This window comes from Vipera berus (assembly GCF_964194415.1).
Source record: "Vipera berus genome assembly, chromosome: 3".
NCBI lineage: Eukaryota > Metazoa > Chordata > Lepidosauria > Squamata > Viperidae > Vipera > Vipera berus.
The window spans coordinates 80,188,083-80,202,109 of record NC_138204.1 but is presented as its reverse complement, the minus strand read 5'-3'; the positions used below and the strand labels follow the sequence as shown (position 1 = coordinate 80,202,109).

The window sequence follows — 14,027 nt, the reverse complement described above, 5'->3', positions numbered from 1 at the left end:
TGCTATGCCCAATTCTGCATAGAATGGCTAAAATCAATCCACTCCAATTCCTTTACTTTTTCTCCCCCAACCCCTGGAAAATATAATCTGCTCTAGCTAAAACACCCATCAGTAGCAGCTACAAGGTTAAGACAGAGCTGCCTCTAATATTGTTTGGACAGTACTAAAGCCGAACTAGCTCATCTCTACTTTTCCTTTTCATCTGCCCCAAATTCTTTCATGCTGTCTCACTACCTCCAAGAGGTCCTGACACCAACACAGCCCAGGATAAGGTTTGGCATTCTCAGTTCCACTCTCTCCTCAATCTCAGTTTCTTCATCTCCAGATACTCTAAACCTCCTTTATGCTACCTGGTACTCAACCACTTTAATTAGCTGTCACACTTTATAATAGATTATTTGTTGTTTTTATTTTTGTACTTTTTAGATTTATTTATTTTTTTAGATTTTTGCTTTTGTATTTTCTAGCTTTTAGGATTTTAATTTTATTTCTGTATTTTTTTTTCCTTTTAAACTTTCTATACTCCACCATCCTTATCCTGGTCACGGGCCGAAATAAAAGTAGATTGACTGATCAATTACAACGTTTCATGTAATCCAGACATCCTAAAAGTCATCCATTTTGAAAAAGACTGTTCTAAAGGGTGACCAGCAAAGGTCACAAGGGTGAGTGTATGTGTACGCCAGAATATGCCAGTGCCCCAGATCCTGGGAAGAATGTATGTCAATCTACCCACATGCAAAATATAGGATATGTTTTAAAATAATTTCTAGCACAGCAGCTGTCCTTACCTGGAATAGGCTGAAAACACTTCAGTGACCGATGGGTTCTTCTTCTTTTTCAACACTTTCTTTGCCATTCACTATCGTTCTCTTTGTAATGATTTTCTTGCCATCCACAATTTTGCTGGTTGTGATGATGGAGCGGAATTTGCCATTTTTGCCCCTGTTGAGAGAGGTGATGGAGGAGCAGGAGGAGCCCCCTGGGATGTTAGATCCAAAGGAAGTGAAACCAGTTCCTGCAATCGGGGAGACGCCCGTGATAGAGAGCGAAAAGCTCTTGTCAGTTTTGCTTCTACTTCTGCGGGGACTTAGCTGAAGCCCAGAAAAGTCTTCAAACAGATTGTCAAAGATATCTTGAGAAAAGGAATCCATACCCATCTGTATGTTCAGGTGTGGTCCGAAGAAGCTGAATTCAGGGTCCACCTGCCTTCTCCCACACCCTTTATCCCCATGTCCATTTCTCTGCACATTGCCAACTCTACCTTGTCCCCTTGCAGGCTTTTTTTCATTTAACTTCTTTTTGCTGCATTGGTCGTAGGCGTCTCGTTTTTTAGTATCAGATAAGACTTCGTAGGCTTTAGAGATTTCTACAAATTTCTTTTCAGCCGCTTCTTGGTTTCCTGGATTCTTATCAGGATGTACTTTTAAGGCCAACTGTCGGTAGGCCTTTTTAATATCATCGGCAGATGCAGTTCTTGATACTCCTAAAACCTCATAATAATTTACCATCTTCTTCAAATATTGGTAACAACAGGCAGGTCTGAGGCAAGTAACCAAACAAGGTCTAGGGACCTTTTTGGAACTCTATCAGTCTCACAGTTGAAGTATAAAATACATTTGAAAGCAAACAAAAGAAACACACACTCAGAAACCCCTGACCCCTGTTAAATATGTGATATTTCTACATGCTGTATCATGTCAGGGCTTTTAGTAATCTTAACTGGGGTAATAACCGATCGGCTAAAAAGAAGGAAACTGTTGATTTCAAAATTATTCAAACAGTTCCCTGTAAAAGATTGTGACATCATCACTAGATAAGCTAAATAACGGTTAGATTTTGTTCATTTGCATACCGCAACCCCATTGGCTCTGGGGTGGCTTCAATTTATCTGACAGGCAAATCAAATACAAGATATGGAAAGATCCATATTATTTCACAAATTCAGCCCAGCTTATTACCAAAACCTATAAAGCGGTAGATATCAAGCAGAGGTACAGCATTCTGGCAACTGACTTGGTAATTTTAGTGAATGGCACATCTACAGATCATTTTAATCAAAATTTGAAATTTCATCTCCACAGTCTCTTTTTTTACATTGGCATGAAAATCTGGAGTTGAGTGGGGCACAGATATTAACTGAAAGGAATATTTCAGGTATAAATAGTTTTTGCCAGTTTTTTTTTATTGGCTTATATTTCCATTTTGGGTAAAAACCTTTCCGTTTGCTGACTTTATATTTAAATGAATAACTTTATCTGCCTGTGTATTTAAAAATTAAATGACATCTAAAGAAAACAAAACAATTAAGCACACCTGAATTTATATCTCTTCATCCCATTTCCTAGATAACCTCTTTCAAGTACCGTTTTAGCAAGATGAGTGTGATGCTTGCCAAGTCTGTTTCTAGTGGAATGTGAATATTTGTCCTCAGAGAAATTTACTTTAAACAGTTTAGTGGGCAGCAGATCACAGTGCCTACCCACATTAGCCCTGTCACCCCTAAAAGTACGTAATGGCCTCCACATTTTATGTAATTCTAATAGCTAAACTTTGCAAGAACTCTATGATCTCATGCCTATGGAGATTCTCAATCATCCTAGTCATGGTTGTCCCAAAGGTCCTTTTACAAAAGGCAACTGGACTTTCTTGGTTTTTTTCCTTGAAAACATTTTGCTTCTCATCCAAGAAGCTCCTTCAGTTCTCTGAATAATATGCCCTAAATTATGTCAGTTGAAATTTAATCAATCGCAAGAGGTTTTTAAAACTTTTTTAAAAAATTAAAGAAAATGGATATTATAATTTTCAAAAGAATTCCAATATAAGAAGTAACACTTTATTAAAAATGCAAAAATTTTTTGCCAATCACAGAAGACACGAGTGATTTAATTACTGCAAGAGAGGTACCCCAAATATGCTCAACCCCAATAACATACGTCTGGGCAGTACACATTTGAAACTTCACTGACCTGTTTTGCAAAAGAAAATCCTCAGTCAGGATGGTAAAGCGGTGAAGGCATTTACAAGTAAAAAAAATAATATACATAAAAAACATACAAAAATAAACAAAGTTTAAAAAAGACAAACACCCCCCCCCCCCGCCAAGCTGTGTCTTATTTTTGGATCTTCATGCTAGTTGAGAGAGCTAAGTCTTAGTGCTTCTGAAAACCCAGCAAAGTGGGGGCCAACCTCACCTCATGGGACAAGATGCTCCATAGAGACTGTCTGTTATAATTCTTTAACTAATGAATTCTGCAACATGAAGCTCCTGCCTGACCAGGTGAGATGGGTTGGATAAGCCAGGAGTCCCAGATTCTAGTCCAATTTCAGCCATGGATGTTCACTGCCTTTGAGCCAGCCATTTTCTATCTGCCTAATCTACCTGTGACAGGAGCGTTGTGGAGAAAAAAACAGGAGGTGGGAACAGTACGTATACCGCCTTGAGCTCCTGTACAAAAGGTGGATTAGAAATGTAATAAATAACACAAAAGTCTTGCTTTAAAAGGTGCTGTTTTTAAAAAGCTGTCCTTTACACAAACAATGTCTTTCATGACAATTTTTCAATGGAATAGCAGCTGCTGAACTTCCTTCGATTTATGACATGCTAAAAAAAGAAGAAGAAGCAGGGATTGAACTGAACTGAAAGTTAAGATACCCACAAGTACAAAATGGGGGTAGTGCAGGCATTAGCAAGCATGATTTTCAATTGTTTCTTTTAATCCAGCACTGTAGAAGCTGATGAAATATTAGAATCCTATGCCTGGAACTGATCACAAAGCCAAAAAATGAAGGCCATGATTTACTGTCTCGTGTGTGTGTGTGTGTGTGTGTGTGTGTGCATGTTTGTTGTTCTCAAAGAAATTAAGATGGCTCAATCAAAGTCCTCTCTCTTTTTTTAAATCTGCATTGCATCTGCCTCCCTCCAATATCTGGGGAGGAGAATGACTCATGCAATAGACTCTAGTCATGCCAAACCAGCCTTTAAAAAGTTACTGCAGCAGCAGTAGACAATAGAAAAGTGACTCCTGTAATAATGTGTACAAGACAACAAAGGAAAAGAAGGACATATGAAACATCTAAGAACTGAAGGTGTGGTTGAAACATCTACAATTCCTTATCTTTGGAAAGTTGGTATCACAGGACAACAATTTATCTAGATGAAAAGAATTTTTGTTTCTTGTAAAGTTAACTCGACATTCATTATCTCTGAAATGGATGTTTTCTCCATTTATGTACTTATAAGCACCATTTTTCTTACGGTTAGTGGCCCTACCGCCACCATTGTGCAATCCTATGCAAAACCAGAGTCCTATCAAGGAGTTAAAAGGAATCCTCTCCAAAATATGGACAAAGTACGGACCGTTTAGCATACAGCATCAAATATACAGCTACCCTATGGCTTTAAAATCCTGTTTCAAAAGCCAGTTCAATTACTCCTCCTACTGTTTTCCCTGCTGAGTTTCTTTAGCAGTAAAATCTGAAGGGTACTTAAAAAGAGCACTCGGTTAATAACGAGTACTGAGGAATAAATAAACACTGCCGGATTAGCAGCTTTTCATTAGACAGTCGTAGCACCTAGTGGCAATTACAGGTAGTCCTTCCTTACAAGCATAATGGAACCTGCACATTATGGCTCTAAGTCATGACAGTCATAAAGCAGATCATCAACATGATGACCAATTGAATTTCATGATATATATTTTTTGCGGCAGTCATTAAGCAAATTCATTATTATTCACTATGGCATGTTTGTGCCAAAACTGAGGCAAACAATGCTCTTCAGCAAAAACACTGTAAATTGTAGTCACGCGGCCTCGGGATATGACAGACAGCCATAAATGTGAGCTGGTTGCCAAGCATCCATAATGTGGTCATGTGACTGCACACACCCCACCCCCCCACTGGCTGTTGGAATTTTAGAACTGAGTTGCATCTTTAGGGAATCTGTCATAACTTTGAACTGTCACTAAATGATCAATCATAAGCCAAAGACTACTTTTATGTGTCACTGTGAAAAACCTGTCACCTCCTCCCTTTCATTCATTTGAGATGTGTTGGTGCCAACCTAAGCAAGTCTATCAAGGGATTGGAAGGGTACAGGCATTGTCCTGGTAATGTTGTGTCGGTGATTGACATTCCCATACTCATTTTCCATCACGTAGCTCAATTTTAAAGCGCCAACCAACTCACTCCTAATTGCATTCATTAAGTGCTTATTTTATTTACTTATTGCATTATTGCACTTTTCATTTATGAGCTTGAAGCAGAGTACAGGTGTACGTGGCTGTGTCTTTCACTTTACTCTCATAACAAACCTGGGAGTACATTGGTCTTAATACAACTGATCCAAGGTGACTCAGTGTTAAGAGGAGATCTGAACCCAGGTCTTTGCAATATCAAGTATTTGCCTGTCATGGTCTCTACTCTGAAATCTCCCAAGCTGGAAATTAAAAGTAAAAAAGCTTTGTGCAAACAGATTTACCTGTTCTTGAAAAGCATTTGCTTGTTCTTCAAAGCCCACTGTTCTGAAATAATTCACCACATCTGTAACTGCCCAGTCAGCCGGATCAGGAGGTCTTCCATTCTCTACCAAGCTATGGAGTTTTAAGAAAGTCAAACAAAAATGAATCTTTGGCATGGATGTACAAAGTAGCACATAGGCTACTCAATTGCTCCCGCAACAAAAAAGAAAACCATCAAGGTAAGGAATCTATCTTGCTTGTTGATAAAGACCTTTTAAACCACCACCTCTGTATGTCAATGAGTCCACTCTGAATCCTACCTCCTCATAAGCCTAAACAGTCGTCATCACTTTGGTATCTGTCGGACCAAATTCCTATCTCTCCAGTTAGCATGCGTGGAGGTATTTCCCGTACAACACATGGCCTACTTTCACCATTGGTCTGCTGCTACCTTGTAGTACCCTCCAAAAAAACTGCCTTGTAAAGATATTTCTTCTTGAGTGTCCTTCTAGATCCTTTGTAGGTACAACGAACTATCATGCAAGTTGGGCAGAGAGATGGCATAAAATCTCCAGGCAGAAATATTAGGGCTAACTGAGGTTTTGAGCCTGGCTTATTCCAAATCTAGCACTTAAACCATCAGACACACGTACATGCACACACACAATGTATAATTTGGTAGAAAATACATAATAGTTTTTAATCCTGTAAGCGTGAAGTGAAAAATTGTATCTTAGAACAGGGGCTCATGTTAGGAGTTCCTTGCCCTGAATTGAGCGAAGATAAACTTTGTCCATCCATTAAGCAACAGTAAATGCCCAATGTTTGGGTGCACTGTTGCTTATTACTCTGCCAAAGTCATGTAGTGATCTTATTGGAATTAAGATTTGAATCCATCACTTCCTATTCCAAACCTGCTTTCTCTTTCACTATGACATACCACTTGCTAGCAAAGTAATTATCCACATTATCTAATAACTACTTAATATTTGGATGTTGTCCAAAAAGCATGGACTAATAAGGAGTCTATGGCATTAGGCACATATGCTATCTTTATTGTAAATGTCAGAGAGCCCTTGTATTATTACTTTCCCTCAATAACGCAGTATTATGCAGACTAAGCAACCTAATAAACTAAGAGCTCTGAATAAAGTTTAGCATTAAGCTGGGCAGGACTAACTGCACTATTCCTACCTCCAAAACAAAGACTGAGGATTGACCTTCACCAATTTAAGTCCAGGATATTTCCTCCAATGTCTGCATGATTCAGAGCAGAGATGGATGTGCAGACTCTGTGCCAGACAATCGAGTATATTCCAACTGAGCTCGCAGGAACACAGTTGCTAAGCGAAACATCATGTGACTGTGATAGACTTAAGATGTCACTTTCCATTTGGTTGTTAAGTGAGACATCAGGTGTTTTTATTGCCAGCGTCTCCGTTGACTCTTATCTGTTGGAAGCTAGTTGCAGAACTGTCAAGCCCCTCGGGCTTGACATTCTCACGGGATACGGGGGAGCACCTGGAGAGGGATTCAGCCGCAACCGCGCCCAACAGCTGCACGGCGGCCGGAAACAACCCCGGGCGTCCACGCCGAAGCCGCACCTGCCCGAACAGCTGTTCGGCGGCCGGAAATGAGTCCCGGCGGTCACGGAGGAGCCGCGCCAGCCCGAGCAGCTGTGCAGCGGCTTGAAGCGGGTCCTGCTAGCCACAGAGAGGCCGCGCCAGCCCGATAAGCTGTGCGGCGGCCTCAAGCGGGTCCCGGCAGCCAAGGAAAAGCTAGGGGCTAACGGGTGGGGCTGTTGATCAATTATTGGCAACATTTAAAAGACGCGTTGGGACAAGTGGCTCCCAACGCTGACTTTGCAATTGCTTGGATATCCTGCTAGTAAAGGTACTCTCGCAGTCAACTGTACTACGTCGTCGTTCTTGCTTGCGTTTTCCCGGCGTAGACGAGGTATTGACAAGAACAAGCAAAATAGAAATCACCTTTGTACTTTTTACTTTTTCTGATCTTTTTCTTTCTTTTAGTTTGTATACGTTTCTACCATTGCAATTGCTGTGTAATTTTTAATATAAAATTAATTTTTCAAAGGAAATGGTTTTCAGAAATTGCCAGCAAAGTGATATGTAAGACGTCTTACTCTCCACACTTGACTTCTGCATTTACATATTCTGTTATCCCTACAGAAGCAAACGCATCTGCTTACACACATACGCAGGGCAGTTTCTTCTCCCTTTTACTATTTGCCCTTTCCCTGCTGTTGTGTTCAACCATCTTTTTAAACATCTATTGCAACAGGAAGTGAAAGAAAGCCCACAAAGCACATCTTATAAAATCTTCAAACAGGAATGTGCTAGCACAAGCATGATAACAGCAATTGCCCAATTCCAGATGTGCAGTCTGCGCATCATTTGCATGTCAGCTCTCTATTTATCTAAAATTGACCCGTGCAGATTCTGTAGGTAAAAAGCGTATCAGTGTACTCCTATGCTAATTTGGTTCACATAAGTTTGGATGCTAAAACCCAATTCTTTCAACGGTCTTACAACCACCTCATCCAATGTAGTACCTATGGCCGGACGTTAGCGATAATACGCTAGGAATTGAAATCCTACATATCCAGAGAACAACTGGTTACATCAGGCTATTTTAGAAGTATGAAGTTAAGTAGACTAACTTTATAAAAAGACCTTGTATAATGCTGGTGGAATAGTACTCTTAATTTACCGAACTTTATCCAAACTTCTTAGTACAATGTGATTTAACCCAACCTATATGCTAGGAGTATCCAAAGTCCTCCTCTTGGAGAATAATATAATAATTAGAAAAATTCTACTTAAATGTATGCCTTGGGTTGTGTCTATTTACTTGCTGATTGGTCTAATTTAATCCAATTATTTATCTACGTTTTGAGAAAATGTACCAGATTTTGAGTCCAACCAAACCACTAGTTTTTAGGCTTAGTTCGGCCAATACTATACAAAATTAGAAATATAGAGAACTTTAATTATAAGTGTAAAGATTAAACAAGCTTTGTCTTTGAATAACAGTGCAATAACGCTAAAGGTAAAGGTAAAGGTTCCCCCGCACATGCGTGCTAGTCGTTTCCGACTCTAGGGGCCGGTGCTCATCTCTGTTTCAAAGCCGAAGAGCCAGCGCTTGTCTGAGGACATCTCCGTGGTCATGTGGCCGGCATGACTACACGCCAAAGGTGCATGGAACGCTGTTACCTTCCCACCAGAGTGGTCCCTATTTTTCTACTTGCATTTTTACGTGCTTTCGAACTGCTAGGTTGGCAGAACTTGCTGATTGGTCTAATTTAATCCAATTATTTATCTACATTTTGAGAAAATGTACCAGATTTTGAGTCCAACCAAACCACTAGTTTTTAGGCTTAGTTCGGCCAATACTATACAAAATTAGAAATATAGGGTACTTTAATTATAAGTGTAAAGATTAAACAAGCTTTGTCTTTGAATAACAGTGCAATAACGCTAGTTGTCCCCTAATTAGTTGTAAAATAAAATCTAACATGAACCTGCATGCTATCTCTGTAGCAAAAACTAAATCTTAATTCCACACAGTATTGTGAATATACATGGGAGCTAACCTGAAAATGTGTGCATAAGGCTTACAATGATGTAATTTCAGGTTCCATTCAAGAATCATACAGTTGAATACAGGCTCACATTTCCACCTTGTGCTTCTTTGCTGCATCAGTGACACCTACTGGCAGGCAGTTTAAAATACACCTAAAGGAGGCCATGAACTCTTAATTCAGTTTTCACCTGCTTGATAAACCAAATATACTGTGCAGAATGGACAAAGTTGAAGGGCTGAATTTATGTTGTTTACCCTGTCACCTAGTATCTGACACCACCAAGTCTTTCAAGGGGAAAGACCACTTGATTGTTTCGATTCCCTGCCTCAGGCACTGCTTGGATTTTTCTCTTGCTTGATTGGATATTATGCACATGGATGTGCACCTTTTTTTTAAAAAAAAATCCCTTTTACATAGTTCAGAGGTTGGAGGTTTTTTTATTACAGTACTCCAAACACGTCACCAATTGAGACAATCATGACATTATTTTCATTCCTTGTTATTTAGATATGTGAAAATTTATTTAATTTAACAAATTTTGACAACTGAATTTTTGTTTCTACAGCGGGGCTGTACTGCAATTTATACGACACTGTACCACAGCTAATGTTTTCTTGCAACACTGCTGAGCTTGTGGATGTTCGTTCAATTGATAAGAATTCTTGCCCTTCTGGTATTGGGGCGATCAATACTCTTATCTGTTCTCACCATCCAAATCAGAGTTTCAACATTTTGTTCTTGGGGCCTGTAACAAATACAAGGTTGTCCTCGGCTTACGACTACAATTGAACCCCAAAGCAAAACATTTGTTAAGTGAATTTTGTCTCGCTTTACAACCTTTCTTGCTACAGTTGTTAAGTGAATCAAGCTTCCCTACTTGGCTTTGCTTGTAAGAAGGTCGCAAAAGTGGATCACATGACTCTGGGACACCACAACCGTCATAAATACGAGTCAGTTGCCAAGCCTCGGAATTTTGATCACCTGACTAAGGGGATGTTGCAATGGCTGTAAGTGTGAAAAATCATCATTCTTCTGCTACTGCAGTAATATCCAGCCACATTATAACTATTCAAGAGAGCAAATGATGGCAAAATTGCCAGAATTCTCTCCTTTCATCCTCACAGTTTCCAAAAGGCTTTTAGCAGCAGGAGGAATGCCAGCTCTAGAATCAGACATTTCCCCCCTTACAACCACCACTAGGTTTTGTTGGATTGTGTTTGCAAAGAAGGGAACAAAAGCATACCAGGTGAATTAAAAATACAGATGGGGCAGGCTATTAGCAATTACCTTTTATTTCCCTTTTGTGTGAGGAGGTGGTGAGGGGATTGTTGTTACTTGAGGGCTGGCAACAGCTGAGAGCACGGGTGTCAAACTCGATTGCGTCACGTGATGTATCGCGACATTTCTTGCCTTTGTGGAGCTGGGGTGGGCGTGGCCTGCACGTCACGCATCCGGCCCGCGGGCTGCCAGTTTGACACTCTGGCTTAGAGGAAGAAACTTGAGTGATGTCATTATTAGTCACCTAGAGGGAACCTGATAGGCTCATAGCAAGCCCTGTATGTTCTTAAAAGTTAAGGTAAAGGTTCCCCTGCACATGCGTGCTAGTCGTTTCCGACTCTAGGGGCCGGTGTTCATCTCCGTTTCAAAGCCGAAGAGCCAGAGCTTGTCCAAAGACATCTCTGTGGTCCCGATACTCCCATGTAACACCTCTTCTCCGCGAGCTGCATTGGCTTCCGGTTGCCCTCCGGGTGAGATTCAAGGTGCTGGTGATGACCTATAAAGCCCTAAATGGCATGGGCCCGGATTATCTAAGGGAACACCTGCTGCCAGCGTCAATTTCCCATCGTCCTGTGCGCTCCCACAGAGAGGGCCTCCTCAGGGTACCGCCGGTCAAGGATTGCCGACGGGCGATCCACAGGGGGAGGGCGTTCTCTGTGGGCGTGCCTGCCCTATGGAATCAACTGCCAACGGAAGTCCGGACTGCCCCCGACCTTTGTTCATTTCGCCGGGACCTAAAAACCTGGCTCTTTGAGCTATCTGGTCTGGACTGAGGGGTTTAATGTTTTTAAATTGTGATTTAATTTTTGCGGCTAGACTTAATTTAATTTTATTTTAATTTTATATTGGATTGTTTTTAAATTTTGCCTTGTAAACCGCCCTGAGTCCTTTGGGAATAGGGCGGTATATAAACCGAATAAATAAATAAATAAATAAATGTGGCCGGCATGACTAGATGCCAAAGGTGCACAGAGCGCTGTTACCTTCCCACCGTAGTGCTCCCTATTTTTCTACTTGCATTTTTACGTGCTTTCGAACTGCTAGGTTGGCAGAAGCTGGGACGAGTAACAGGTGCTCACTCTGCTACGCAGCACTCAGGATTCGACCCGCCAAACTGCCGACCTTCTGATCGACAAGCTCAGCGTCCTAACCCACTGAGCCACGGCGTCCCTTTGTATGTTCTTAAGTGGCAGGTAATCAGCATGAACTACTCCACTAACCCTTTTCATTTTATAACTGCTGGTACCCTCCGTGAAGCCCCTTAGTAGTAAACAGGCTGTTTAAACATTTAGAACAGTGATTCTCAACCTTGGCAACTTGATGATGTGGGGACTTCCAACTCCTCCAATTCCCCAGCCAGCATGCTAGCTGGGGAATTCTGATAATTGAAATCCATACATCTTCAAAGGTGAGAAACTGTTTGATACTTAAATAAGTATCAAACAATTAGGATTACAAGTGAGCCTAGAGAGTGCTGATATAAAATGCTTTAAATCAGATATATGCTTCAGACATGAGATCCCTAGTCCAACAAAAATTTCAAAGTCAGAACCACCTCCTCTTGTACTGGCTATATTGTGAAGTTAGCAAAATAACATTTTAACAATTTTTCAAGATAAAACTACAGCTCAATGCCATTTTTGGTACGTAGAAGAATTAAACATCAGCTCAGTCAATCAATATACAACATTTAGGAGGACCACTTACTTTTCTTTGTCCAGTGATCCATTTTCCTTGTTTTCCATGTCAATGGACAGCATGGAGATGTCAATGGGATCTTTTATATCAGGAACTAAACCAATAAAGAAAAAAGGGTCCACATATTTACTAGCATTGTAGTGAATGTTGTAGAATGTATTAAACCTTGCTTTTCCTGAACTGTTTTAAAACAGAGAAAAAGAACAGACACAGAGATTGTCACACTGCATAAGTTTAAAAGCACCTTCCACAGAGCTTATGGAAAAAGGTCTTTTAATTATCAACAAAAAGTTTCCAACAGGTTGCATATTAATACATCTTAGCAAGGATTTTCTTGGCCAGTGGAGAGCTTTCTGCAAGCTATTATCTTTTATCCATTCTCCATTTAGGAAATGCACAGGTGAAGGGAACTGACACTCTAGACATGTCACGGAATCCTTTCTACAAAACGTATTTGTATTTTTCTTTAAAGTTCATCTTCTTTTTCAATATTTGCCCCTCTACTTAACTTGGTGCTCCAGGCAACTGGATGGGCTCCCACCGCCCCCCGGCAACAGGTTTGACAACAATGCTGAGGAGATGAATGAAATATGGGAATTAATAGTAGACTTTGAAATGACTCTCAGAATAAGAAGGCAGAGAAAGCATGCAGGGCATGCCTTGTGGAATTCTTTCCAACTGCTTAATAGCAACACCACATGGGTTATGTGACCAGGAGATGGGAGGTGGGGGAGGTGGGCTGAAGAACAAGGCAGTCAATACTGTCACAAGTTGTTGCCCCTCTGCCTCCCTTGTTTTGTTTTTTCTTTGCAGGTCAAAAGGAGTCCATTTCCAAACTCTGTTTTGCTCTGACTAGTTTCTCTCCCACATCAAATTTGGTCCCATTCTATTTTTGGAGAGATATCCTGATGACATACAGACGTAGCAATAATCCCTTGTACGTAATTTCTTTCTAATGTTCTGTTGGTTAGAAAGAATAAACATGGATATAGAATAGATATCTGGTAACAACATAGACCTCTTCCAACAACGGCCTATTCCACTCCATTAAAATTATATACCGTATACCGACAATTGGAGATATAGTTATTCCAAGTTTACAGGTAAGATTATCCCCAATATTGTAGTGATGTCAAATTAAAATCACGTATCTGAAAGGTAACCTGATTGGAGAAGATTGTTGTAAGCCTTCTCCATTTGCCTTAATTTCTGTTATCCTTTTCTGCATCTTTTCTAGCTCTACCTTATCATTTTTTTAGGTTTGGTGACATCTCTGGTTGAGCCTGCCAAGTAAAAACAGATTGGGACTACAAGAAAAGACCTTCCAGATCCCATAGCATGTGATAAAATTTAAAATTTTACAATACTTGCTGTATATATAACAATCTAATCCAATCATGCAATATAATGTGAAATTATTTTTTGTTGGTTCCTCCAGTCTAAGAAGTGGAAAACAATGGGGAGAATTTAGAAAAAATATAGGGCTGCTTTTTAAAAAAATCTTTCAAACTTTTCTTCCCCACCCAAATGAAAAAGCACATGATGTGTTTGATAATTTTTTCATTCAGTTTTGCACAAATTGTTTAAAAAGTGAAAGGTCTATATGGGTACAAAAATATTGTGCAAATATAATTAAGAAATAAACTAACATTTTTATTGCAAGAACTAGAGAAGCTTGTTTGAATACAGAAAATCCTTCAGTTTTCCTACACAGAATGCAACAGGATCTCTTAACACACTGCCATCCAGATTTACTACAAAACTTTTTATTTAGGGAGAAAACCCCACATTAAATATAAGATATTACAAGACACAAAGGAAAGAAGAGGATTGGGCTTATCAGATATGAAAATATATTTTGCTGCCTGCTGTTAGGTTTGGATGAAAGAGTGGTTATTGTAAGAGATAGGCAACTATTGGAGTTTGAAGCTCACAATTTTGAGATTTAGATGGCATGGTTATCTATGTTTTAATAAAATTAATAT

At 39.9% G+C, this 14,027-nt stretch overlaps 2 protein-coding genes across 2 annotated transcripts in view; both read right to left on the bottom strand.

Annotated features, from left to right (window-relative positions):
* SAMD13 (sterile alpha motif domain containing 13) overlaps positions 1-14,027 on the bottom strand; it is a 35,968-nt gene that overhangs the window by 13,368 nt on the left and 8,573 nt on the right. The window contains exons 2-3 of the mRNA XM_081322399.1: positions 12,052-12,136; positions 5,483-5,594 (exon numbers count right to left, since the gene is read on the bottom strand). Coding sequence (XP_081178525.1) covers positions 5,483-5,594; positions 12,052-12,136 — 197 coding nt within the window. The remainder of the gene's footprint in view (positions 1-5,482; positions 5,595-12,051; positions 12,137-14,027) is intronic.
* Positions 297-1,511, bottom strand: LOC308664853 (dnaJ homolog subfamily B member 6-like; the record flags this gene model as incomplete). Its single annotated transcript, XM_081322398.1, has 1 exon — positions 297-1,511. The coding sequence occupies one exon, from the start codon at positions 1,509-1,511 to the stop codon at positions 813-815; it is 699 nt and encodes a 232-aa protein (XP_081178524.1). The 3' UTR covers positions 297-812.